This window comes from Rhinolophus sinicus, chromosome 2 (assembly GCF_057876585.1).
Source record: "Rhinolophus sinicus isolate RSI-liver-muscle chromosome 2, RSI-T2T, whole genome shotgun sequence".
In the NCBI taxonomy this organism is placed as follows: domain Eukaryota; kingdom Metazoa; phylum Chordata; class Mammalia; order Chiroptera; family Rhinolophidae; genus Rhinolophus; species Rhinolophus sinicus.
Genome location: NC_142502.1, coordinates 137,509,546 through 137,535,705, shown reverse-complemented (window position 1 = coordinate 137,535,705; position 26,160 = coordinate 137,509,546). Strand labels below are relative to the sequence as shown.

At 47.3% G+C, this 26,160-nt stretch overlaps 1 protein-coding gene across 5 annotated transcripts in view; it reads left to right on the top strand.

The window, feature by feature from the left end:
- Positions 1-26,160, top strand: part of TET3 (tet methylcytosine dioxygenase 3) — a 111,549-nt gene that overhangs the window by 16,499 nt on the left and 68,890 nt on the right. For all 5 annotated transcript variants that reach the window (XM_088796087.1, XM_088796088.1, XM_088796086.1 and 2 more), the window contains one exon: positions 51-107. In XM_088796087.1, the coding sequence (XP_088652213.1) occupies positions 51-107 (57 nt within the window). The remainder of the gene's footprint in view (positions 1-50; positions 108-26,160) is intronic.

Here is a 26,160-nt window from a genome sequence, read left to right as displayed (position 1 = left end):
TCTCTCCTGCTGTCAGCCTGGCTCATCAGTCTTTCTGGCTTCTTTTGCAGGTGGAAATAAAGGCTGGTGAAGGAGCTGTGCCGTGGGGACAAGGAGCTGCTGTCAAGGTACCTTGTGTGTGTGTGTGTGTGTGTGTGTGTGTGTGTGTGTGGTGGGGGTGAAGTGTTTGACTGGATTGGATAAAAATAAAGGGTCTCCTCGGGTGATCCTTTAATCTCCCACTGTGTGTGTAGCAGCAGCTGAGGGGGAGGGGCGGCGGGGGTGTGGGCGGCCAATGAATTCTCAGGCCTGTGTGGGTTTTGTTTGGATTCTTTTTGCTTTCTCAGCTGGATGGTTTGGGTGCAGTTGGGATTGGGTTTGTTGAACTGTGTGTGTGTGTGTGTGTGTTTTAAGACATGCAACCCACTCCCCACCCTTGCCTCTGGAAATGAGAATGTCCCTGGCACTGTTGGTTTACATCCAATCTGCAGAAATCCCCGGGTGGGGGGGGGGTAAAGGGGAGGGGGAGCTGCACTCCTGAGTCTGAAGCTGATAGGGTGTCATTAGTCATGCTGCTGTCACCATGGAGATGGCTGAAGAGGAGAGGAGGTGGTGGGGGTGAGGATATTTTGGGTAGGGTGGGGGCTGATGCAACATCATGACTGGGAATCTGGTGGGTGGCTGCTGTTACTCTGAATCTTGGTGTCTGGGGGACTGGGAAGGGAATGTTACCAGGTGAGTGGGAAGTAGCGAAGCGGGCGCTGAGCCGCTTCATGTGGCTGTCTGAGGGCCAGGCTGGGGGATTTGGGGCAGGGTAGGGTCTGTACGGTATCAGTCGTTACTGGGAAACACACACACGTTCCTCCCAGGTTGACAAGGAGCAGGATCAGTAGGTTTCCTTGGGCTTTGCCCCTGTTTTCAGGTCTGTGGACCCGCGGTGAGTTTGGGATTACTCAGCAGTATCTTCTGCTGGCCCAGGGCGGAGAAAACAGAGTGGGAGGCAGTGCGATGTGGCTGCCTCTCAAGTCCAGAGCAGAGAGGCTGGGGAAAGAGTGTGGGGACAGGTGAGCAGGGAGAGGACCAAATGGGCTTTTCCTAGGAAGGAGGGGGCCCCTTTCAGCCTCTGCCTCAGCCCCATCTGCCCCTTGGGCAGCCGGAACCTGTGGGGAGCTGGGGGAATTTGGTTGCTTGGGTAGCAGGTGGGTGAGCTGCTCTTGTCCCCAGACGCTCCTCCCTGGAAGTCCTCCTCCTCCTGCTTCCTGGGAAAGCTGTGGGAAGCTCTGTGGAGGTGCTGGAAGTGGCACCCTGCCAGCTCACTGCCTGGGTGGGGATGCTGGCAGGGAGGGGCACTGCTTCCCCACGTGGGATGGGGGCTCCTGGGTGAGGCTGCAGGGTGGATCAGAAGCCAGGGTGGTTCCTTGGCTTCCTCCCAAGGAACTTCAGGGAAGGAAGTGCTTGGGGGAGGGCAAGAATTTTGCTTCTGAGCAGCTTCTGGGGGAAGGAGAAGAGCCAGGTGGCATTGGCTGCCCTGGGGAGCTGGGTATGCCTTAGTGAGGCTGGAAAGAGTGGGTGATCACCTGGGAAGAGACCGTGGGAGGCCCCTGAGGCAAGCAGAGGGTGGTTGATACTGGCAGTTCTGTGGGTGGGGAGGAGAGCTGTGAGCTCACTCTATGCTCTTTGCCGGAGCAGAAACCCCAGGTTCCACCTCCGCTTCCTCCCCTGGCCTCCCACTGCTGACTGGGGAGCTATAATCACCGCGTGTGCTGTTGAGGGCTGTGGGCACAGAGATCGTGGCGTGCACCTGTTCTGTCCCCCACCCTGGGGAAAGCAGGACATGGGGATGAGGACAGATGGACTCAGGGAGGAGGCAGCTCTCTCCCTCCTCTGTGGCTCCGGCCTTGTCAGCCAGAACTTCCCTCTCTGTTTGGAGGAAGGGCTGCTGGCAGGTTTGTTTACTCCCGAGAGCACCCCCTCCCTCCTGCATAGCGATGGCTTCTCGTCAGCTCTTTCCAAGTGTGTTCTCCATTTCTCTCTGCCTGCATTCTGCTGGCCGTGCAGTCCCGCTAGAAGCTCCCAACCTAGTATCTCAACCTTAGTATCACGGCCCGTGTTGTGGGTGCGTGTCGAGCTTACTTGGAAAACCAAAGGAAGCCCTTCAAACACGTCTTCCTCCTGTCCCCTTCTCAGAGTGGGTCCTGAGCTGGCGGCATTTTTAAAGGTTGTGTCTGTGCTTGTTTTTATTGAGCTGTTTGTTAGAGAATCATCGCTTCCTTTAGCCCCGCCTTGGGCACTGCCAGCAAGCACAGGGATCTGATCCCCCTGTTCCTGGTGCCAGCCCCCCCACTTAGGTGGCCAGTTGGGTGCAGTGTCCCCCATACCCTGGCTGAGGCAGTTTAGCCAGATCCTCTTCCATCAGCAGGTCATGGTGTAGAAAGATGTCCGGTGTGCGTGAGCTCATTCTGAACTCAGGTCAAGACTCTGGGACACAGGACAGGGGGTGTCACAGTCTGTGTTCCCGTGGGTTGGGTGCAGGCTGGGAAGCCCCATGGGTGAATGGTATCCAGCAACCAGGGGAATATGCTCATCCACGGTGTGCCGAGTCTTGCATGGTTTCGAGAACATCCATGATACAGGGTATGTGGAGTGGAGTGTGATAAACACAGGTTGTCATTTTACTGTCTAGTGTGTTACATGTCTACCCACGGTATCCCCAGGAACATGCCAGAGCACACACTGTTGCTGCTGCCTCCTCCTTGGCAGCCTGGCCGGGAGTGAGTGCCCGGTGCTGAGAGCCGCAGGCCGCCTGGCTTTCGGACTCCCACGCTACCCCCGTGCGCTGCCCCACGGGAATCCTCAGCTGGCTGAGGATGTCTGGAAACTATTTGGGGACGGTGCCCAGGATCTCTGCTTTCTGTCTCTCCCTTCGACCACTGCTGAAACGCCCCTTCATCGAGGCTCTATGATCCCTGACCTCACAGACACACACACTGGGTGACTCCTACTAGTTTCTTGCCTCCTTTGCCTGCGCTTCCCATTCTGCAGCCGTTTGTGAGGGTCCAGCAGAACTCCTTCTCTCTCAGGTATGTTTACAGGCAGTTGTGAACTTGGGGAGATACCGCAGCAGTGAGCATGTCAGGCTAGAGCTGGAAAGGAGCCAACCAGGAGGATTTCAGAGTTGAGTTGGGGGAGGGGTCGGGGTCTTCCCTCATGTATAACAAGAACTGGAGTGTCTCAGGGCTCAGCTCCACCTCCTCGGTGACTCCCAGTTTTTGAATGTCTCGGCCGAGGGAGAGGACTTTACTAGATAGACAGCTGAGTGAGCTAAAGGGAGAGCCGCCGTCCGCCATCCTCCGCCGTGCTGCCCACAGGGAGCCCCGTGAGGGCGTCTACGTCCCTCCCACGGGCTTGCTGAGGAGGGCCTGGCCCTGGGTTCCTTCCAGCTGCAGATGGACATTTCTGCTAGAAATGGTCTTTGTGGTCTTGCCAAGTCCCCTCCCCAACCCCGAGGCTGCAGCACATGGTTTGGCGGGCGGGGAGTGGGAACAGAGGGTGGGGAGGGGCTTCGGAGCAGCTCTCCGCTTTTGGGTCTCCCAGCCCTGCAAGTCCTCTTTCCCACCCTGACCTCTTGGGCTTTCAGCCTCATTTCCTCTCACACTAGGGCATCTGGCAGTCAGCTGAGGACACCCTCCTTGTTCCCAGCATGTCTGCAGCTTCTGAGAAGGCGATGGCTTCCATGTGGGTTACTTTAGGAAGCCTTTGGGCAGATAGGGGACAGGGGTGGCTCAGATGATGAGAATCTGTAGATTATCGTGCCCTCCAGGACTGGACCCCATTCACTGTCTCTTCTTCTCGTTGTCTTTCAACATTTACTGAACATTTACCATGTTTCAGGTACAGTACTGGGTCTTGAAAAATACAAGAAATCACTATTATTTGATCTTCACGATACCACTGGAAGCAAGACATTAATTATGTTACCTAAACTCCTAACTCAGAGTGGGCAAACCAGCGTTGGCAGTTTTTTTTTTTTTTATACAGTGAAGATTCTTGATCTGTGTGCTTGGGGCTGTGAACTTGCACATGGCAGAGCAAATCCTTTGCCCCCAGCTGTGCCTAGCTCTTTACCTTTGTTTTCATCACTGGCTCAGTGGATATCAAGGGACTTAGAAGGAAAAATCAATGTGCCAACCATGTTTTCAATAAGTTAGCTTTTCTGGTGCCAACCATGTTTTCAATAAGTTAGCGTTTCTGGAATCTGACAATTACAGATTAGGGAAGTGGATTGCAAATCGAATAGATGGGAAGAGAGCTTAGTTTTGAAAGGAAAATGTTGGCTTTAGATATATCGAGTTTGAGATTCAGGGAAAGCTGGATAGCAATGATGTGCCTGGGCGTTCTACCTGGAATCTGAAATTGCCTTCCACGCACTGGGCGTCGTAGGGCCCTGCCGGGAGCTCCCACGGAAACCTCTGGCTGAGATGAGGAGGGCGAGAAGTAACAGTTGTCCCGTTTCTTCACCTCTTTGTTCCCAGCTCTTTTGGGTTCTGTCATTAGTTGTGGGGAGATCACTTAGTGCCCTGGACTTCACTTTCCTCTGTACAATGAAGGAGTTGCCTTCCAAAGTTAGGTTTTCTCAAACTAAATGTGGCAAAGGGGCAGTTTTCTTCTTCTTTATTTTTTTCCCTTGATTTCCAAAATGTTGCAGACTGAGTCACAGTCCTACTTTGTACAAGTAGTTCTCAGCTTGTACCACACGTGGCTCGGAAGTTCAGCACCGTCCCAACTGGTCTGAGAGCCCTGGAGGAGGTGTCAGTGGCCTTGCTCTTGGATGTCGCGGCAGGTTCAAGTTGCTGTGACGGCATCTGAAGGCTTACCCTTGGCTCCTAAGTTATGTCGTGGGGGACACGTGGGAAACAGTCCACGGGCCATACCCTGAACAGCATTACTTTTGAACTTTGCTTCTGGGGGGGGGGGCAGAGGGTCTCTGTTTTGACCACCCTTTCTGGACATGGCTTACCCTCTCTTCTGTACTTTCCATCTTGGGGACAGAGTACCACTTGGAAGAGTAGAGATCTTGCTATCCCAGAGATTCTGTCAGTCCCTCAAAAGATTTACTTGCATCTCAGCTTCTGTAGATAAGGACGCCTCCTGTTTGCACTGTGGTCTCTGCAAGCCTCAGATTCTGATGGAGAAGTGTCAGAGCCTGGAGAGCACACACCCCCCCCCCCCGCCCCCAAGGAGCAGGACTGTGTGTCTGCTTGTGTATGTGTGTGTGTGTGCGCGCATGTGTAAACTGCATGACTTAGAGGGAGAGGACAGTTAAGGGGGAAACCAGGTCTGTACATGCCAGAGTGGACTTGGGTTCTGCAACACACTAAAGCCCCATTGCCTCAGGAAGGGCACCTTGCATTTTTAACTTTTCCCATTCAGTGAACTTGAGGTAGAGCCCCATTTGCTCTGAGGGTGACTCACAAACTCTATCCTGGCTTCCAGAAGGATAGACATCCCAGTATTTTTGATTGTATGAATTTGGGCATCTCCTTCCTACTTCATTCCCCCTCCCCCAGCACACACACTGCAAAGATTTTTGCTGCTGAGGATTTCTGGCCTTTTCGTTTGAGATGCTAAAGATTAGACAAAAAAATAAAAACACTAATTTCCTTCTACCCCTGCCGCCTCATCCTAGAGGAGACTGGGGAGGGGGCAAGAGGTGGGTAACACAGTCTTGCCACAAAAATACTCCTTAAGAGGACAGTAAGATTAGGGCCGAGCAAATCCTAGTTACTTACCTCTGTGGCCTGGCACTCATGCCCTTGGTGCTTAAGTAATTGGATTTCTCAACCCCGCCTCCAAGCATTTTTCAGTGTAATCCTAACCTCATGGGCTTTGCAAGGAAACAAAGACATTGAAAGGGTTTGCAACTTGTCCCTGACAGAGAGCTCCTAAACTCCCTGCCCTGTGACTGAGTTTCCCTGCTTTGCTGCCTCTGAAGCATCGAGTCCCCGCCCCAACACCCTCCTCCCCAGCAACCTGCTTTCTTAGCCTGTGGGCCTTGGGTCCCAGCCCTGCTAAGCAGATGGAGTTTACAGAAGGAGCTGTTTCCTGCCAGGCCACCTTCTTGTACCATAGGGAGGTTCCATCTCTGATTCCTGATGGCCACTCTGCAGAAGAGGGAAGAACCTGGGGGAGCTAGTAACTCCAGGAAGAGGCAGACACCCTGGATGGGTTTGAGCTGAGAGCCTAAGCGGGATCCCCAGACACTCTGTCTCTGCTGTACCTTCTCCGTTGAGTGTGGCCCCAGGGCCAAGTCACTTCTCTGATGGCTTGAATAAGTTAGGATAGGGTGCAGAGGGCACCCCCACTCTGGGGTACAGAGTCTGTACCAGGCCCTGCTGGACCCAGACAGGGGAGACTGCCTTCCCTGTTGTCCTACACCCTGAGCTCTGGCGGGTACAGTCATGGATTTTCAGTGGAGCGCTGGAGGCTGTGCCCAAGAGATGCCCACCTTGTTTTTCCTGGCACCATGCTCCCTCCTCTCTTCTCCTGTGCTCTCCACCCCAGGGCACGCATCACGATCTCAGCCCACCACTACTCTCACGCTTTGCCCCTCATGCTTTGAACTCAGCTCTAAGTTCTCCACTGAGCAGAGAGGGCCTCTGAGGACACTGCTTTGTGGGGCATGGACCAAGGGCTCCTAGGGTCCAAATTTTCTAGAAGCTTGTAAAATGCCGAGGGGCTGCGGGGCCCAAATAGCTATCTGCTGGGGTCAGACCCATGGGTTCCTGTGGCCCAGCGAGGTAAAGTGGATGCAGCAAGAGGGTGGCGTGGGGGCCCCAGGGGTTAATGTGGGAAGCTCTGAGCAGGTGGGCCAGGTGGCATCCCCTCCTCACTGGCCCTGCCACTTCTCCCTAAGCCAGATCTTACCTGATGATTAAGACGTACACTGACCTCTGCCCTGTGGCCTTTCTTCCCACTATTATTTCTCCTTGGTTTCCTGTTTTCTAGCTGTGGGTTCCCAGTGGTATCATTTGGACCCTGGGTAGTAGTTAGGGCTTAGCTCTGGGGTTGTGTGGTTGGAGTGGTGTATGTCTTGGGCCTGTACTGCTAAGTGGTCCAGAGCAGTCTGTCACCCGCTGGGAGCCAGTGCCCAGGGTTCTGTGTTCAACCCCTGGGAAGCCCCTCCCCCTCACTTTCCGAGGCTGCCTCCTCCATAGGAGGGCACTGCTCCCCGCCGGGTCTCTGAGGTCTGGGGGAAGCGAGATGTGGAGGAGGACCTGGGTGGGTGCCAGAGCCCTTCAGCCCTAAACACTAGCTCCCACCCCCACGGCCTCCACCAGGACGGGCAAGGGCCACGCACGCTTCAACTTGCCTAGAGAGTTTCCAGGGGCCAGTCCCTCTGGTTCAACTAGTTTAGTGGTTCTCAGTTCCACTGCATATTAGAATCATCTGGGAGCTTTTAAAAAAAGAAAACATCAATTCCTGGGCCCAAGCCCCAGAGAGTCTGATGTAATTGGTCTGGAGTGGAGGCCGGGCCCCAGCATTTTTCATAGCTCTCCAGGTGATTTGAATGTGCCCTCAGGGTTGAGAAGCCACTGCCCTCATCCAGTGAGGCTTTCCCTGTGTCTCCCATACCTCTGGGTTGCCCCAGAATTTGTTTTCTCATCCATTGATAATTTTAGTGATAAGCAATAAAGAGTCTGGAAAAATTAAGACAGTGAAATATGTCAGACGAAATACTGGATTGAATGTTCTGTTCCATGAAACAGATCTATGAGTTCAGATTTATTAAAACCAGAATTTGAGGAAAACTCTTGTAGCAGATGACAGAAACTCAGTGTTCTCCGCTCCGTTTTTAATTATTTAAAAATCTCTGAAGTATAGCACACACACACAAAGAGCACATACTGTGTACAGCTTGGTGAGTTTTCACAAAGTAAACACACCTGTGTAACCAGCACCTGGCTCAAGAAATGAGTACCCTCGCCCCACTCCCACTGTACAGAATTTCTGTGGCATTTGGCCACCGTCGGGGCAGGCTCTGTGTACTACAGCCATGTGTGCTGGCTTTCGGCTTGGAGAGCGTCTGTCCTCTGCCGGGAAGGAGCACCTTCACACGCTGTGTGGGCGTTCCTGAAGCTGCGTGGGTTTCACGGTGACAGGGCGCAGGGCAAAGGAATCCTGCCAGCCCCGCCCCAGTTGTCACCCTCTTCCCCGTCCCCTTTAGCTCCTGTTCCAACCTGGCCTTTAGGCTCGCCAGTCCTTAATCTTGACTGAATCCAAAAATCTATATCGTTTCTTGGCTTTCTGTTCTCTTTTTTGATTATATAAATAGTATAGGTTCTTTGAAAAAAGTAGGAAATAGAAATAGACTGAAGGGGAGGAACTTGCCCATAGTTTGACAACCTAGTTAACCAGTTACCTGGAGCGTCCCTCCAGACTTGGTTCTCTGCACACAGACAGTTGTTAAGTGCTGTTTATAAAAATGGAGTCACGCTGCATTGTTGCCCACTTTTCCCTACGCAAGGACTAGCTGTAATGCCCTTTGTTGAGCGCTTACCATGTATGGGGCTCGTGGGGACACAGTTTTCATTGTTCGCTCCCTTAGTTCTCATGACAACTCCAAGACAGGTAGTGGTAGCCCCACCTTTCAGATAAGGAAACTGAGATTTAGCCTAATAATGTGACCAAGGGCTGATATTTCACAAGGGGGTGGAGTTGGAATGGAGGTCAGGGGTTTCTGACATCACAGCTGATCCCCTTGTCAGTAGACTTTTGCCTCTCTCTCTCCTAGGACTATCCTTCCGTGTTAAATTCATTTGGCAGATATTTACTGAGCAGAGGATAATGTTCTCTTAGTGATTTTTTCCTTTTCACTTTAATGTGAATATCTCTAGTGTTTCACCCATAAGCTTGGTATTGTTGATTTGTTGAGGTTTTCTGTCGTGTTAAGGTCTCCTATTCCATTTTATCAAGAAGTGTTTTTTTCCTCTTGTAATGGATGTTCCATTTTGTCATATCTATTTAGTGTGGTTTGAAGATGAAATTATATTTCTCCTTTGCCTCTTAATGAGATGAATTTTGTTAATACATTTCTTAATATTGAACTATCTTTGCATTCCTTGAATATACCATACTTGGTGACAGGGTATTTTTTTTACCTTGCAGTTTGATTTGAATTACTCACGTGGGAGTTTTGCATCTATATTAGTGAATGAGATTGACCTACAATTTTCCTTTTGTGTTTGCATTGTCAGATGTTGGTAGTAGAGTACTAGAAACTTCAGATAATGGATAGTGAAACTTTTATTCTTTCTTTAAACTGTGGAACAATTTAAATAATACAGTGTAATAATTTCATTCCTTAAGGATTTGAAAAAATTCTGCCAGTGAAACCATCTGAGCCTGGTACTTCTTTTTTGAGGGATGGGTCTTTGCAGCTTTCTGATTTTTATCCCCCACTGTGGGTATTGGTATAAAATGTTTACTTTGTGTTTCCCATGAAAGTGATCTATTTTCAAATTTATTAGCATAATGTGTGTATAGTTAATGCTTTTCAGTTCACTCAGTATCTGTAATTTTTTTCACATTCTTAATTTCTAATGTATATTAATTTTTTTCTGTTGTCCTCCATTAGCTTTGCCAGAGCTTTATGTACTTTAAAAGTGCATAGATTTGTCAGTTGCGATTTCTGTTTTCTAAAGTATTAATTTCTGCTTCATGTTTATTGTGTTCTTGTCCTTAGGTATATTTGGTACACGCTTTTTCTAGATTCTCAGTTGGATCCTTAGGACACTCTATTTTTTTTCTATCTTTTTCTACTTTTTTCTTCTTTGATCACAAACACATTGAAAACATGACCTTTTTTCTAAATTCTACCATGGCCTCACTGTCCAGGTTTTAATATTTTATGTCTGCCAGAGCTCTTGGGGAGATGCTGATGGGTGTACCCCATGTGTGAGTACCAAGTCCTGATTTAGCCTGACTCCCCTTCCTCCCAACAAGGACACGCCGTGGAGAATCCCGGTGCTTGGGACAATACAGGACCAGACAGTATAGTGCTTGGTTACTGTTGGGATCTTTGTCTCCAAACCCCTCGATAGGGACATAGTAATAGCTTGCCAGCTTAGCAACCAGGACCTGTGGGAAACTTTTTTTTTTTTAACTGAAGCAAAATCAGTTTGAATTTATTGCCCAGGACCAGAGCATGTCCCAAGCCCAAATGGAAGTTTTAGTAGTATTTAGAAAAGCCTCACACATTAGCAACAGAGGAAATGGAGCTAGAAGTTAAGGAGAATGAGAGAGGGGAAAAAAGCTTGACACAGAGCTCATGGTCTAGCTGAGCTGGCCCAGGCTGCAGGTTCAAGTCTTGCTCCCTGCTACTTTCATGCACTTCTAGAAGATACAGCCCCATTGGGGTCCCTGAGGCTGGAAACAGTCTCCCAGGATGGAGACGACAGCAGGAGAAGAGAGAGGGAGCCTAGTGCCAGGAAAAACAGGGTGGGCATCTCTTGGGCACAGCCGCCAACGCTCCACTGAAACTCCCTGAGTGTACCCGCCAGAGCTCAGGGTGTAGGACAACAGTGATACCAACTGGGATGGCACGGTCTCCCCTGTCTGGGTCCAGCAGGGCCAGTGTGGTAGGGGGAGCCCTCTGCACCCAGCTTGTTTGCGTCAGCAGAGAAATGACTTGGTCCAGGGGCCACACTCAAGGGAGAAGGTGCAGCACCTTTGGGGACAGGTTTTCTTACCCTTGATCTTGACTCTGTAGAGAGCAGTAAAGGCCACGGGGAGGGTATGGACGGGGGACAGAGAAGCAACGGAGTTTGAGTTCAACCTGGAAACCAATGGCAATATTCTTCTTTATTTTTTTCAAAATGGAAAAGAATTTTTTGAACTTTAAATAAAAGTAGTGCATACTCACTTAAATAAATCAAATAATATAGAAGTATATAAATTGGAAACCGAAAATCCGTATTTCTTCCCCATCCCACTGTAATCTCTATGAACAATTTATACATCTTTCCAGACTTTAAAATGAGTACCTGGACTTAGTGTCTTCCCCACAGGAATGTGTCCGTACCATACGCGTTTTATTTTGGTCTTTTATTTGCTCATGAATATGTGGAGGACATCTTCCCATGTCAGTACATCTGCTTAGCCCTTTAAGTGGCTGTAGAGTGTTTCATTTTACAGGTTTACTGTATTTGTTTCCTTTTGATGGACGTTTACAGTTTCAATTTTTGCAATTTTAACAATGTGGTAATTTATATACTTATACCTACATTTTTTTTGTTATTTGTTCAAGTGTTTGTATAGGACAAAATCACACAAATGGAATTTTAATTGACATGAACAAATTACCCTCCCAAAAGGCAATTTGATAATATCTATCAAATTTACTGTCCCACCTACACTGAATGAGGAATTCAGTCTTTAATTTTTGCCAGTTTGGTAGGTGAAAAGGATATCTCATATTAACTTATTTTATTAGTGAACCTGAGAATGTTTTAAATATTAGCCATTTTGCATTTTTTCTGTGTATCATATATTGCATCTATTACCCACTTTTAATTAGATTGTCTTTGTATTGATCCATAAAAGTTCTTAATATATTATCAATATTAACCTCTATTACATAGTTTTTAATTTTTCAATTACAATTGACATACCATATGATATTAGTTTCAGGTGTATGACACAGCGATTAGACATTTCTGTAACCCGGGAAGCAATCACCCTGAAAGGTCCCGCACCCATCAGACATAGCAGTCACCACAGTTCTGTTGACCATACGTCCCACGCAGCACTCCACATCCTGAGACCATGTCTACAACTCGCAATTGCACTCCACATCCTGAGACCATGTCTACAACTCGCAATTAACCTCTGTTATATTTTGAAAAAATTGTGGCCTTTCATATTGTATTGCATTGTGTCTGTCATATGGAAATTTGATTTTTATACAGTTGGAATTCATCAACATTTTGGTGCCCAAGATTTTACCTTATAGTTTTATTTTAAATCTTTAGCTCTCTAAGCTGAGATTTATTTTTGTATATGGCATAAGATAGGGATTGAAGTTTTCCCAAATAGAAAGCCTGTTCTGTCCAGTCTATTCATCAAATATTTATAGTTTCCCAAATGGTGGTTTATAATTGTACCTTAAGTATTTTATAAATACTCATATTCATGGGTTTTTGTTTTTTTTAGGGCCTCTCTTCAGTTCCATTGAATTATTTGTCTGATTCTATGTCAGTATTTCACTGTTTTAATTACTGCAATTTTTATATAACAGTTTGGTTTAAAAAAAACCCAAAACTCATTTTTTCCACTACAGTTTTTTGGCTTTTCTTTTGCATTTCCTTTTCCAAATAAGCTTATAAACAGCTTGTCAAGTTCTTTGAAAAATGTTGGGATTTTTCAGTTGGAATCGCATGGAATTTATAGGTTCGGGGGAGTATGGGCAGTTTTATAATGAGTCCTCCCATCCAGGGGTCGGGAAGTACATCTTTCTATTTATTCTAGCCTTTTTGTATGTCCAGCAAAGTTTTACAATTTTCTTCATATGGCTCTTACACATTTCCCATTACGTGTATTCCTAGAATGTCGTCGTTTTTTTGGTGGTGATGCAGTGACTGGGATCTTTCCTGTTACGCTTTTTAAACCTATTACCTGAAGTATATTAGAAATGCGCTGGTTTTCGTCAGCGGCTCTGGGATGCTACCTCCGACACTCCAGCTCCCCGGGCCTAGGCAGCGCTTTGCTCCCTCAATCCCCATATGTGTTGTCTGTACCTGTGTAGCAGCAATACCTTAGGGTCCGGGATGAGTTCCTACTTGGTGAGGTACTCATCTTAATTTCATTCCCTCGTACCTGGCACAAAGCCGAGCACACAGTAAATCCTTTTAATAAACGATGTGGAATCAGATTGATGAGAGAGACGATGAGCTTCACTTCCTCAGAGTGTGACAACCTAGGCCAGGGCTGTAGCAGCTTAAGCAGCCCTGGCTCCGAGCCCGGGGGCTGTGAGCCGGACCACAGAAGTGGGGCACCTGCCCTGTCCCCACAGTAAAAAGAAGCTCCTGGGCCACTTTCCCACAGTCAGACATCAGGGAGGAGCCCTCTGAATGGACACCTCATAATTACCCTGGGACTGACAGCTCACTTGTCATTAACCTTCATTAGCACTAACTAGTAGGGAGAGCTGCCTTCTGGGTTTCCAGAAACCTGAAGGCGGCATGAAGCACAAACCTACCTGCCGCTGCTCTTTGAGGCTGAGGAGTCAGCGAGTCTGAAACAGAGCCTATAAAGACCACTGGTGACGTGGGCTCCACATCTGTCCTGGTCTTTCTCAAAGGTAGTGGCTTTCTTCTCCTTACTGTTGTCCAGAGTCTCTGGCCTCCCCATCCCCCAACTCATTTCTAGGTGAAGTTTATCCCTTGCATGCTGTTCCTCCTCACTGTGTTTGTAGTCGAAGCTTTCATTTGTAATCGGGGAATGAAAGACCCTGTTTCTTGATGGCGCTGTCCAGTACAGGCCACTCTGCCCTGTCCCCCTGCCATAGTGCAGGTCCCCCGTCTCTGCTGCCACAGAGCTAGGATGGAGATGGAGATTTCTACCTGCCTAAGCAGCGTGGGTCCACCAGGACCCCTGGAAAAGGCCCCCCTCATCCCGGGGGCATGGGGGACTCCAGACCTGGAGGTGTGAGGGTGCTTGCTGCTCTTAAGTGGAGGTCAGGAGTTCTGCCTGGAAATAAGCGGGGAAAGGGGCTCAACTTTGCTGGCATATGCAAAACAAATGCCAGTTAGAGGTGGGCTGAGAGCCACATCCCAGGCACTCTGCGCTGTCCTCACGCATCTGGTTCAGTGTGTCACCGGGTTACTTTTGGCTGTGGCAGTGAACGGTTCTCATTTAGTCCGCGGCCTGTGTTCCTCCTCTCCTCCAGTGCTCAGGGCGGCAGAGGATAGAAACATTTTCTCTGGCTCTTCTGCTAGTTTATTTAAATGCCCAGGGAAACAGTGGAACCAAGGGTACATCCATCCAAGATGTACCAAGGGAGGGAGGTGGAAGTACTGCTCTGAGCCCCCACTTCACCCGTGTCTTACCCCCTCCTAGTCCCCCCCTGGGATTGGGAAGCAGCCTCAGGTCTGGGGACCGTCACCGTGGGCCCGGCCTGTGAGGTGCCAAGTCCTGGGGTGCCTCATGGCAACCGTAGCTGTATGTGTGCCAGCTCGGGGGGAGCTGCCTTCTCAGGGTGCCCAGCGGAAACTCTGACAGATGGACCTCCGTGAGCCCATGGAGTTGTTCCAAATGCCTTCTCCGGAGCAGAGTGAGTTCTGACAGTGAGGCTGCAGTGCGGGCTGCTCAGGGCTTTAGCTCACCTGTTGGAGAAAGCCTCTCCCACCCCTGCCTCCCCGCCCACTTGTTGCCCTCTTTCAGAGAGCGGGCTGCTGACCACTGACTGGTGGAGCCTGCGTGTGCACATCGCAGGGGGCGGGGGTAGAAAGAGACTGCTGTCCCCTGCCAGTCTCAGATCACCCAGTTTCTGAACCGGCTGGTTTTTTCCCCTTTCCTACATAACCCTCAGCCCCAGGGGTTATTGGAGGGAGGCGCTCAAAGGGCCTCCGGGGACAACCATAGACACACAGGGCTGATCTCTGGGGATGGGACCTGGGAACCTGCATCTGGAGCCAGATCCCTGCAGGTGATTCCTCTGCCCCCCCCCCCCCCCCCCCGACTTTTGAGAACTGTCGGCTTGTGAAGTAATGTAAGAGGGGCTCTGTTTCTCTGGGTTCCCAGTACTTGAGGACTGAAACGACATGCCTGTAAGTGCCAGGCATTATGCAAACAAGTGTGAAAAAGCAGGGGAGACAAGTGTAAAAGCTGTGAAATTCCTAAGATCAAACTCTAGGAAATAGTTAAAACTTTTTTGTTGTATATTACAAAGAATGCAAATTCATTGCAGAAAAGTGCGGAAGTTCAGGTAAGCAAGTAGGGAAAATAAAACATCCATAATTTTACCATTCAGAGAGAACTTCTAGAATTCTTTCTAAAACAATCAGATATATTTAAAAATTTTCATGGCAATTGACTTTTCCCCTTGATTATCAAAATAATACGTTTATTATAAAAATGATTTATTTTTAATTGGTGTAAAATGTTTTGACTTACAAATCTTTTATTGCTCTGTTTAGTTGTGATCTTCATTTCTTCATGAATATATTTTGATTTGCTTTGCCTATTTTTCTTTTGTGTGATTTTTTCTTATGAATTCCTGACGGAGCTTCATATATTAGTGGTATTAAGTCTTTGCCATAGCTTGGCAAATGTTACAAAGGTCTTAATTTTTTAATGTGTGTTTTGGTTTTATTTTGCCAGTTTTTTTTACATGCTTAGATGATCAAATCTGGTTTTAGTAGTGTATCAAGTTGATTTTGTGTGTGTGCGTGTGTGGTTTTTGCCAAACAGAACTGGCACTGCTTTTGCAAATTTAAGAGGAATTGGAAGAGACCGGACAGTTAGAGGCCAGGCCAGTACTTCCCACATTTTAATGTTCATCCCGATCACTTGGGAATCTCTTTCCAATGCATTTTCTAATTCAGCGGGTCTGGGCAGGGTTTGAGAGTCTGCATTTCTGACAGGCTCTCAGGTGGTACAGATGCTGGTTGTTGGACCACACTTTAAGTAGCAAGGGGCCAGAAGTTTCCAAACCTGGCTGATCGCAGAGGAACTTGAGGAGTATTTTGGAACACAGAGTTTTCTGGGCTGTATCCTGGAGATGTCCAGCTGTGGGACTGAGTCCCAGCTTGGCCACATCTGGCTAGATGACCGACAGACGGCCTTGGCCCTTCTGAGCCCTTGGGCTCTTTGTCTACACAATGGAGAGCGAGTGCTTACCTCATAGGGATCTGGGGGAAATAATGAAAGAATTGAAAAAAAAAAAGTCAACTTTTTTTATGAGCTAGAAAAATTAATAAACAAGTATTGGGCCTGGTACCCTTTTTGGGGGGTAGTTCTCTGACAAATTTCTATTTCTCTGGTGATTGATATTTTCAATATTTCTACCTCTTGAATAACTTTTCCAGAAAGTCATTCTTTCATCCATATTTTCAAAGTTTTTAATGCTGCATTTCATGTTGTATTCACTGGTGATGATTGTATTCCTTTTTACATTTCTAATACTGTTGTTTATTTATAATTTTCTTTTTAAAAGGACCAGCCTTACCAGTTTATTTTGTTGGTCTTTTAGAGAACCTCCTCTTAGATTCATTTCTAAATACCACTACATTTTGTTTTCTAATCAGCTACTTCTGTCTTTATCTCTACTGATTCCTTTTTCCTGCCTTTCTTAGTTTTTATTTTCTAACTTCTTGGATTGAAACCTTCATTTTTTTCTTCTTATTTAACAAAAGTATTTTAGAAGCATGAATTTTTCTCTGTTAATAGCTGTTGTTTTCATTGATATTAATCTTCAAGTCTGTAATTGTGACTTTTCCCACAGAAACAACTCTATTTTTATACTCATATCAGTTTACATATTAATGATATTTAAAGTACATACCCAACTGTAACAAGCACAACTAGCTTAAACAGATTGGAAATAAATGTAATTGTGATTTTTTTTTTTTTTTTTCTCTTGACCCTGCAGTGATTTCGGAGACTTACCTTAGGATTTCCAGATGTATTTCTTTTGGTTAGAGAGGGCTTGTCCAGGTCATTCCAGGCTGTGACTCTGTGCTCCACGTGGGCTGGCGTGTTCTGGTGGAGCTTGTGCGTGTGTGGCACTGAAACTTGGGCTTAGTTAGCCCTCTGGGGTGTGCATGGGGAGCTGCCTGGGCCCTGTGCGCGTGGAGGGAAGGGGTCTTGCAAGGGGAGCAGGGGGGTCCCTGTTCTGAGGCTCTCCCCTTCTCCTGACCGCCAGCACGGACTCTGTCAGATGGCCCCCCTTCTTCCTTGCCTATCACTCTGGGGTTCTCCCTTCTTGACGAGGGCCTGGGGTTGTGCCTGGGGCTCACTGTCCCTCACTGATCAGAAGAGCTGGGGTCTGGTGGAGAGAGGGGACTTGAGTCAGAGAGCCGAGTATAGAGCCTTCCTCCTGCTGCTGCTGCTAAGGAGCCGGCCTCATCCTGTTTCCTGTTCCTCATCTGTAAAATGTGGATCATGTTACCGGTTCACAGAAACTGGAAGAGTCTTGGAGATCATCTAGTAACATAACTCTAAAATTTTTTTTAATTTTGGCATAATTTCAGAGTTTCAGAAAAGTTGCAAGACTAGTACAAAGAATTCTCTTCACTCAGATTCCCAAGTAGTAACATTTTACTACATTTGCTTTATTCTTTGCTATCTCTTTATGATTTTTATTTGAACCATTTAAAATTAGGTAGCAGACATGATGCCTTTTTTTCCCTAAATACTTGAGTGTGAGCTTTTCTAAAATCACATACATAAGCACAGTGCATTGATCAAAATCAGGAAATTACCTGTGTTACCTGCAGACCTAATCTCCAGACCTCGGGCACACTTCGTACACCACTCTACAGACCTTACCCAAATTCTGCCCATTGTCACAACCTCTTTTATAGGAGAACAATCTATGGACCACACATACTCAGTGGTCAGGTTTTTTGTCTCCTTTAATCTGGAGCACAGCCTGAGTTTTTCTTGACATTTTAAAAGAATTTTTTAAAAGCAGATGAGGAATTTGAGGCCCAGATGGGTAAAATGACTTGTCCAGGGCTTACAGCAAGACAGTCTCAGAGGCGCTGGGGCCGGGAATTTGGTCTCTGCTGAAGTGCTCTCCTAGGTCCCTCCCCCCCCCACTTCCCCCCTTACCCCCACCCCCAGCACTTAGCTCCCAGGTCTTTATCATCAGCCAACTCCTCAGGCAGAGAGGTGGGGCAGGCCCAGTTCCCCAGGGAACTGCCTTCTCCTGCCCTTCCCTTTTGCCCCTCTGTCTGCAATGCCAGGCCACAGCACCCCGCCTCCACCCCTTCCCTTGCTGGTTTGGTGTTGGCTGGGGATCAAGGCCATAGCTGGGGAGAGAGGGACTTTAAAACTGGTCTAGCCACTGCCTCTCCCTTGAGAACAGGGCTGAGGAACAAGGATCATGGCTTTGGGTGGGGCACGGGCTGCTGCTTTCTGAGAAGTGACATCCACAGGTTGGGGGTGTGGGTATTAACCCCTTGGCAGTTTGGGGGTTAGTGGCTGGGACTTGTTCATCGCCAGCCAGAAGTGAGAGCCTGGTATATGTCCCTAGGCTGGGCCAGAGTAAGCAGGTCCCCTGCTTACCTGCCACAGGTCCTCCCGTGCAGGTTCTGAAGAGGTCATTCGCATTCCAAGGGGGACACTTAACAGAGAATTGACTTATAAGGTTGTCTTGCAGTAGCAACACCCTCTTGTATTGTGGGTATTAAAACTGTGATTCCTTTTTGCAACAAAGTGATTTGCATTTCACTTCTAATGGCATGCTCATTGCTTAATACGTATTCTTGCCTGAACTTGTTTTTATTTTATTGACTATCTTGTAAATTCCCCTCCCCAACTTTTTATTTATTTATTTTTTAAATAATAAGGACCTTTGGAACCAACCTACGTTTCCTACCTGACTGTATCTGTGACTACTCAGCTGATCAGTGGCTTTTATGTCGTTGGTTCTTGAATTCAGGGACCCCTTCCTATGCGTAGTCAGTGCTCATGGCCTCACCAGTTTGTTCTCTTCTCTCAAGAGTTACCCGCCGCCGCCCTGCTGGCTTGAGGGGTGCTTCCCTTCACAGCTTGGCAGTGGGGTTGGGGGAGGTCTCCTCACCTTGACCACCACCACTTTCCTTGAGATAAGACCCCTCTAGTCTCCACTTTCACCAGTAACCCAATGGGGACATAAAAGGAGTGGTAAACACCTGTGAGGCAGTTGCAAAGAGGTTTTTACTGATGTTCCTGTCACTCCCCCATCCTTCTCCCTCCATCTTTGGGGTGGGCTCTCCAGGTCAGCCTTCCCCACTTGAGCAAGTGTTTCGTTTCTGCTTTTGTCTTAAAGTTTTTTGCGGAGATGGAGACGAAGATTTTCTCTAAAGCTCTTTTTAAATCTATTGAAATGTAATTCACATAGCATACAATTCACCCAGAATCTATTTAAATCTAGATTTTTCTCTAAAGTTCTTTTTAAAGTTCTATTGAGATGTAATTCACATAGCATACTATTCACCCATTTAAAATGTACAATTCAGTTGTTTTTAGTATATTCACAGAGTTGTGCAACCATCACCACTGTCTATTGCCGAACATTTCCGTTGCTCCAAAAAGAAACTCTACCCAATAGCATTTACCCCTCCTTATTCCCGCCATCCCCAATCCCCTCAGCCTTAGGCAGCCACTCATCTTTTTGTCTTTGCGGATTTGACTAATCTGGCCATTTCATGTCAACGGAATCATACAGTATGTGGCCTTTCATGTCTGACTTCTTTCACTTACTATAATGTGTTTAAGGGTCATCTGTGTTGTAGCACGTGTCAGCACTTCATTCCTTTTTATGGATGCGTAATAGTCCTCCCCAAAGGCACACTAGAGACATGCCTTCTAAGTTGTCCCCCAAATGAGATGAAATGCTCGTGCTAATGTGAGTAAAATCCTACCTGTTGTTATCAATCAAGGTTGTTACCCACAGTCTTTGGGGCTGGTAGAGTCCATCCATTTCGCTGACCAGAGCCCTGCCTTTGTGCCCATTTTTCCATCCCCTTCCCCATCCTCGTCACCTAGATAGAGGTGAGAGAAGGAAGGAAGAAGTGATCTCAGTGGTCAATACGTGCCATGGGAATGTGACAAAGCTTGACAGAAACTAGACATTCACCCTCAAGGGCTGTATATGCTGCATACATACCAGGGGAAGCAGTGCAGCTATTAAAAATGAAACTCTTGAAGAAGAGGTAAGACTATGAAAAATTCTTATGCTACAGAAAGGGAAGAAATTAGCATTAAAAAACCCAAATATACACAATGACCCCAGTTTTGTAAATTACGTCCATGTTGCCTTCGGAAAGAAAAGGCACCAAATGTAAACTACGGTCATTTCTGAGAAGTCAGAGTTTCTTGTTTTTCTTTTTTTCTTTTCCACTTTGCAGTGTCAGAACTTCCTGTTCTCCTATCTCTCTCAGCATCTTTTGTGGAAACTATTCTCTACCTTCTTTATTAGTCTATTCTTAATGACCTTTCTTTATTGTCCTGAGCCATCCACTGGGGTTTTCCCTGGCTGTCGTGGTTTTCAGTATGCCTTTGATATTCTGTTAGTAACCACACAAAGGGCAGTTAGTATGAGTTTCATTGCTTTCATCACGCACTCAGGGCCACAGAGTGTATAAGATAGATTCATGCTGCCACACACATTTCGAGATAGTAGTGCAGTGTCTGTCCTAAAGGAACCTACCCTTTTTTTTTTTTTCACATTTATATAATTTTTTTTCTTTTTTTTTTTTTTTTAATTTATTTTTTAAATTTATTGGGGTGACAATTGTTAGTAAAATTACAGAGATTTCAGGTGTACAATTCTGTATTACATCATCTATAAATCCCATTGTGTGTTCACCACCCAGAGTCAGTTCTCCTTCCATCACCATGTATTTGATCCGCCTTACCCTCATCGCCCACGCCCCACCCTCCTTACCCTCTGGTAACCACTAAACTATTGTCTGTGAACCTACCTTTGATTGGGACCCAAGACAAATCTAAACATTTAGAAAGTCTCTATGCACGAGGCAGGGACTGCTCGCTCACTGCTGTATCCCCAGTGCCTCAGAGGGACACTCAGGTAGTAAATGCTCCATACATATTTGTTGGAGGGATAAGTGAATCAATACATAGCTATATATGAGTATATCATACACGAAAGGTATAATTGTCATAATATGCTGATAGCATCAGTAGTTGAAATTTCATAATTCTATGGGGCTACTGCAGCTATTTTCATTTTTTTAAAAAAGTACCTCTCAGGGCGGCTGGATGGTTAGAGCACGAACTCTTAACAACAGGGTTGCTGGTTCAATTCCCATGTGGGCCAGTGAGCTGCGCCCTCCACGACTAGATTGAAGACAACGAGATGCCACTGAGCTGCCGGAGGGGCAGCTGGATGGCTCAGTTAGAGTGCGCGCTCTCAACAAGGTTGACAGTTCAATGGCTTGGAGCTGATAGGCCCAGGAGACACACACTGTTCCCCAATATTCTCCCCCACCAAAAAAAAGTACCTTCCCTCTTTTGTCATTTACATGTATGGTTTTACATGGTTGTGATCAAAACCTTCATGTACAGTGTTGTATTCTGTGATTTTTTACTTCCCATTATAGCCAGCACTTTTCCTTGCTGCTTATAATTTATGGGTTTTGATGACTGTGTAAGGTTCTATCTACTGAGTTGTATCATCATTTACCAAACTGTTTCTCTCTTCCTGGGTTTTCGGTTTTCACGGATGTATAGAAAAGATTCCCCCCCCCGTTTTTCCACCCCCCCCACTCTGGTTCAAGCCGCTGTTTCTCAGTCTAGTTGTGTAGGACACAGCTCCCTGGCCCATGCTGGTGTTATGAGCCTTGCGCTCCCCCCAGCTGAGGCAGTTGGTCACCAGTCATCGGTTGGCTGCTGGCCGCTCATGCTGGCTGCCAGCCGCTCCTGGCAGCACGCAGTAGCCCACGGCAGCACACAGCAGTCCGCAGCAGCCCATGGCAACTCACGCTGACCTCTGGCTGCTCACGGCAGCCCAGCTCCAGGGAGAGCTGTTGTCTACAGTCCTAGCTGTAGAGGGCGCAGCTCACTGGACCAGGTAGGAATCGAACTGGCAACCTCGGCGTTAGGAGCGTGGCACTCCAATCACCTGAGCCACCGGGCTGGCCCTAGAAAACATTCTTTTTTTTTTTTTTAATTTAAATATTTGTTAGTGCTTTTAAGTCTTTTTTTTTTAAAACTTTTTTTTTTATTAGTTTCAGGTGCACAAAACAATGTAACGGTTAGACATTTATCATTTATATCCTTCACACAGTGACAACCCCCCTCCCCCCATCCACTACCACCTAGAAAAGATTTTTTTTGAAGTGCAGATTTGTGAACCTAAGTTCCTAGGAGCTGCACTACCAGATGGAAGGGACTTTGTTGCCCTTTATACATTTATCTGTTTATTTGCTTAACCATTTATTTGTTTGTTTATTTTTACCATTTGAACCAAAAGAGAAGATTGAAGTTGTGAATTAGAAGGCACCCTGGCCTGGGAATTGGGGGACATGGGTGTGAGGCGCAGTGGATTGAATATGTTCCCGACAGTGGTGTGCCGGGGTGAAAGCAGAAGGGGGTTGGCGCGTCAGTGAGCCTCCTGCTGCAATTGTCCCCATGAGAACAAAGTGAGGAGAACACGGAAAGAAGGCAGGTGTGCAATCCTCTCGAGAAGAGCGTGGACAGGACTAAGGTCTGCATGTGGAAGCACAAAGAGGAGGGAAGCACATCAGAAGTGAGGGAAGGAAGGGCATTCTCAGGATGTCCAGGAGAAGGACTCCTTCCATGAAGTTGTGGGTTTTTTTTAAAGATTTTATTGGGGGAAGGGAAACAGGACTTTATTGGGGAACAGTGTGCACTTTCAGGCTTTTCCTAAGTCAGGTTGTTCTTTCAGTCTTAGTTGTGAAGGGCGCAGCTCAGCTCCAGGTCCAGTTGCCGTTGCTAGTTGCAGGGGGCGCTGCCCACCATCCCTTGTGGGACTCGAGGAATCGAACTGGCAACCTTGTGGTTGAGAGCCCACTGGCCCATGTGGGAATCGAACCGGCAGCCTTCGGAGTTAGGAGCACGGAGCTCCAACCGCCTGAGCCACCGGGCCGGCCCCCATGAAGTTTTTAAAAGGAATGTCCAGAGGAGGAGTTGCTGGGAAAGGGGACAGGTACTGAATTAGGATTTAAGTTGCGTCCAAGTGGAAAAGTGTCTGGTAGCTGGAGAGCCAGGCAGGAGCTTGAGGAGCAGTCCAGGGGGAAGGAAGCTTTGTGGCTATAGGTGCAGGCTGAGCGCTGGCGCCTTGGGTGGAGGTGAGCTGTCCAGGAGAGCGGTGAGGGCGAGGGGGGAAGGGCGGAGGGCAGCTCTGTTGAGGGGACTCAGGAGGAAAAGGAGAGAGTGGAGGAGAACCAGGATCCTATGGCAGGAGTGCTGGGGTGGGCAGGACAGGGGGGGTCTGCCACAGAGAGGCTAGAGGGGCAGGACTCCCAGGGCCTTCCTCGTCACTCCTGAGTCTCAGGGAGAAGGTGATGGATGAGGAGGGGCTGAGGATCCTGTCCCCTTGTTACCCAACATTGTAGACAAGACTTTCAGATGAACATGTATAAGAACCCGAATTACCGGCATCTTTCAGTTTTCTGGGCTAACAGACCAGCAGTGACTGTGGATAATGAAACTTTACACTGAAATGTATTGTGTGATTTTCCCAGGGGTTTAGGACAAATGGAATGTATTCACTCCCTAATTTCCTGCCTTCTGAACAGCACCAGGCTTCCCGAAATGGCAGCTTCCCCCCCTTTTCCATTTCCTAGTCCACTGAGTGAAGTCAGCTTTATGACTGATGGGTGAAGGCTGCTCTGCCAAAAATTAACTTTTCCTCCAGATTTTTGGGTGGTGTCTTAAAGATTAATTTCTTTGAATGAAAGAAATTTAAGTCCTCTTGAGATCTTGAGAAAGGAATGGACCGGGGCAAATTCACTCGGCAGAAGTCCAAGTGCGAGGCTTGAAATCCATAGCTATTGAGAGTCTCCTGCAAATGTGGGATTCATTCTCCAGAAGATAGATGAGAACCCTGGCAGCTGGGAGGCCATGGGCATCCACTGTTGGCTCTGATGTTAGATTCAGCTTTTGCCACTCACCAATTAGGAGCTTTGGAGTATGTGGGGTTTGGGGTACCTTTAGGGAAAGGGCTTGGGACCATTAGTCAAGGTCAGTGGACTGTGGCGTTGACAGGGTTTCCTTTCTCATGTCCTTAGCTTTTTAGACTTTGGGTAGGAGGTGGGTGGTGAGAACTGGGTATGAGCCCTGGGTGGGCGGAGCTGTGGGAATGCCCGCCCTCGCTGGGAACCGATGGGGGCTTTTCTGGCTGAGAGACGTGCAGTGCGTGGTTTGGGCAATGGCCCCAGCGCTGCTGGAGCGGGTGTGTGCGTGTGTGCGCACACGTGTGTGTGGTGTGGTGTGTGTGTTAGGGAGTCGGGGCTTTTGCTGTCTGGCTGAGGAGCTGTCTCAGCGTCCTGACCTGCTTCTCGTGTGCTGGCGGCTTTGGAGGCAGCTGCTGCTCCTTGCGCCAGGCCTCAGATGTGGTCGGCTCAATTTCCTCTTGTTGGCCTCCGGCCGGCAGGCAGCCACCGGCTGCTTGAGGCAGGGGCTTCCGTCAGAGTCAGAGTGCTGGCGCCCGCTCCCGGGCCGCTGCGCTGGAGGCTGTTCGGGGAGCCTGCAGGGCCGTCAGTGGCCCTGCTCCCCCATCCCCACCCTTCCTGCCACGGGTTGCCTTAGGGGAGGACCGAATTTCTGGAGGAGGGGTTTCTGTGTGGGTCGGAGTTGCAGTGCTTTGCTTTGGAGCCCAGCGAGTTCCAGAAAACTTTTCATGGGGTGGAATTTCAGGCTGAGTCCCCAACTCAACCGGACTCTGTCTTCCCCTCCCAGAGTGCTGCTCATCTTGTAGAAGTTTTCTTGCTGTCCGCATGTGTGCGATAGTGTGTGTGTGCGCGCGCGTTAACACAAACAACTCTAGCAACAGAAATAGCAAGAAGAAAATTCACCCACGAATTCCTCTCCCTGGGGCTCCCTTCCAATACTTGCTCAGAGGCATACATAGTTTGTGCAAAGTTTCAGGTGTGTTGTAGGCACTTTATTCTTAAACTTACCCCCCCCCCCCCCAAATAAAAATGTAATACCTACAGTAAATTCTGGAGACCATGAACAACAAAATATACCCATTCTCTGCCACTGGAGACAAGTACTGTTAACATTTCTGCATATTTCCTCTTGAGGTTGCATGTGTGCATTGTGAATGGAATTGAATTCTTAAATTGGGCGACATTTTGAATCCTGTTTCTTTTTTTCCACTTCAAATAGTATAAACACTTGCTCTGTCATAAAAACCCTCAGCATCTATTTATGAGTACAAGTATATTCTCAAGTTCCCTTTTTTTCATGTAAGACATTTCCTTCTGTTTTTCTGTTTTTCTTCTATGTCACTTTAGGCAGTTATACATCTATTGATAAAATATTATATATTGTAATTTTCTTATGTATTATATGAAACATATACTTGACCTAGTGTTTTCTATACAAGCAGACCTTGTTTTATTGTGTTCGGCTTTACTGAGCTTCATAGATGGTGGTGTTTTTCACAAATTGAAAGCAAGACCCTTCACCAGCAAAAAGATTATGACTCACCTTTTTATGGTGGTCTGGAACTGAACTTGAAATATCTCCGAGGTGTGTCTGTACGTTACGCAGATGAAGCATAATAATAAATACATGTGAACGCCCTACCCACGTTAAGAGGTAGAACATTGAGCCCTCACTGAAACTACCTGGGTGTTTTCCCCCACCCTTTTCCCCTTTTTCACCTCCAGAGATAACCACTACCTTGACTTTTGTGTTTCTCATCCCCTTGCTTTTTTTAAAAAAAGTTTTAATTACATATGTTTGTGTCCTTGTATGACGCATTTAATTTTGCTTTGTTTGAGCTTTTTAGAATTGGTCGACTATATGTAGTCTTTTGAAGCTGGCTTTTCTTTTTCCGTTTTTTTTTTTTTTTTTAACTGAGTATAGTTTCTGAGATTCATTCGTGTTCCTGTGATTCATTCATTTGCACTGCTGTAAAATAATCCATTGTCCAGTCTGTGATTGGTGGGCACTTAGAATATTTCTACAATTTGATTTTTATGTATCATGCTGCTATGAGCATTGTGTACACATCTCCTGATGCACGTGTTGAAAAGTTTCTCTAGGAGTGGAATTGCAGAAACATAGGATTCATGCATGTTCAACATTAAAAGATAGCACCACAGACCTTTCCAGAATGGTTGTTCTCTTATGCCTTTTCCTAGTGGTATTTAGAAAAAGTTTCTGCTAAACCTCACCAGCACTTAATATTAAACTTTACCCTTTCATGGTGCTTGCTATGTAACTGGTATTGTTATACGTGCTCGCCATATATTCATT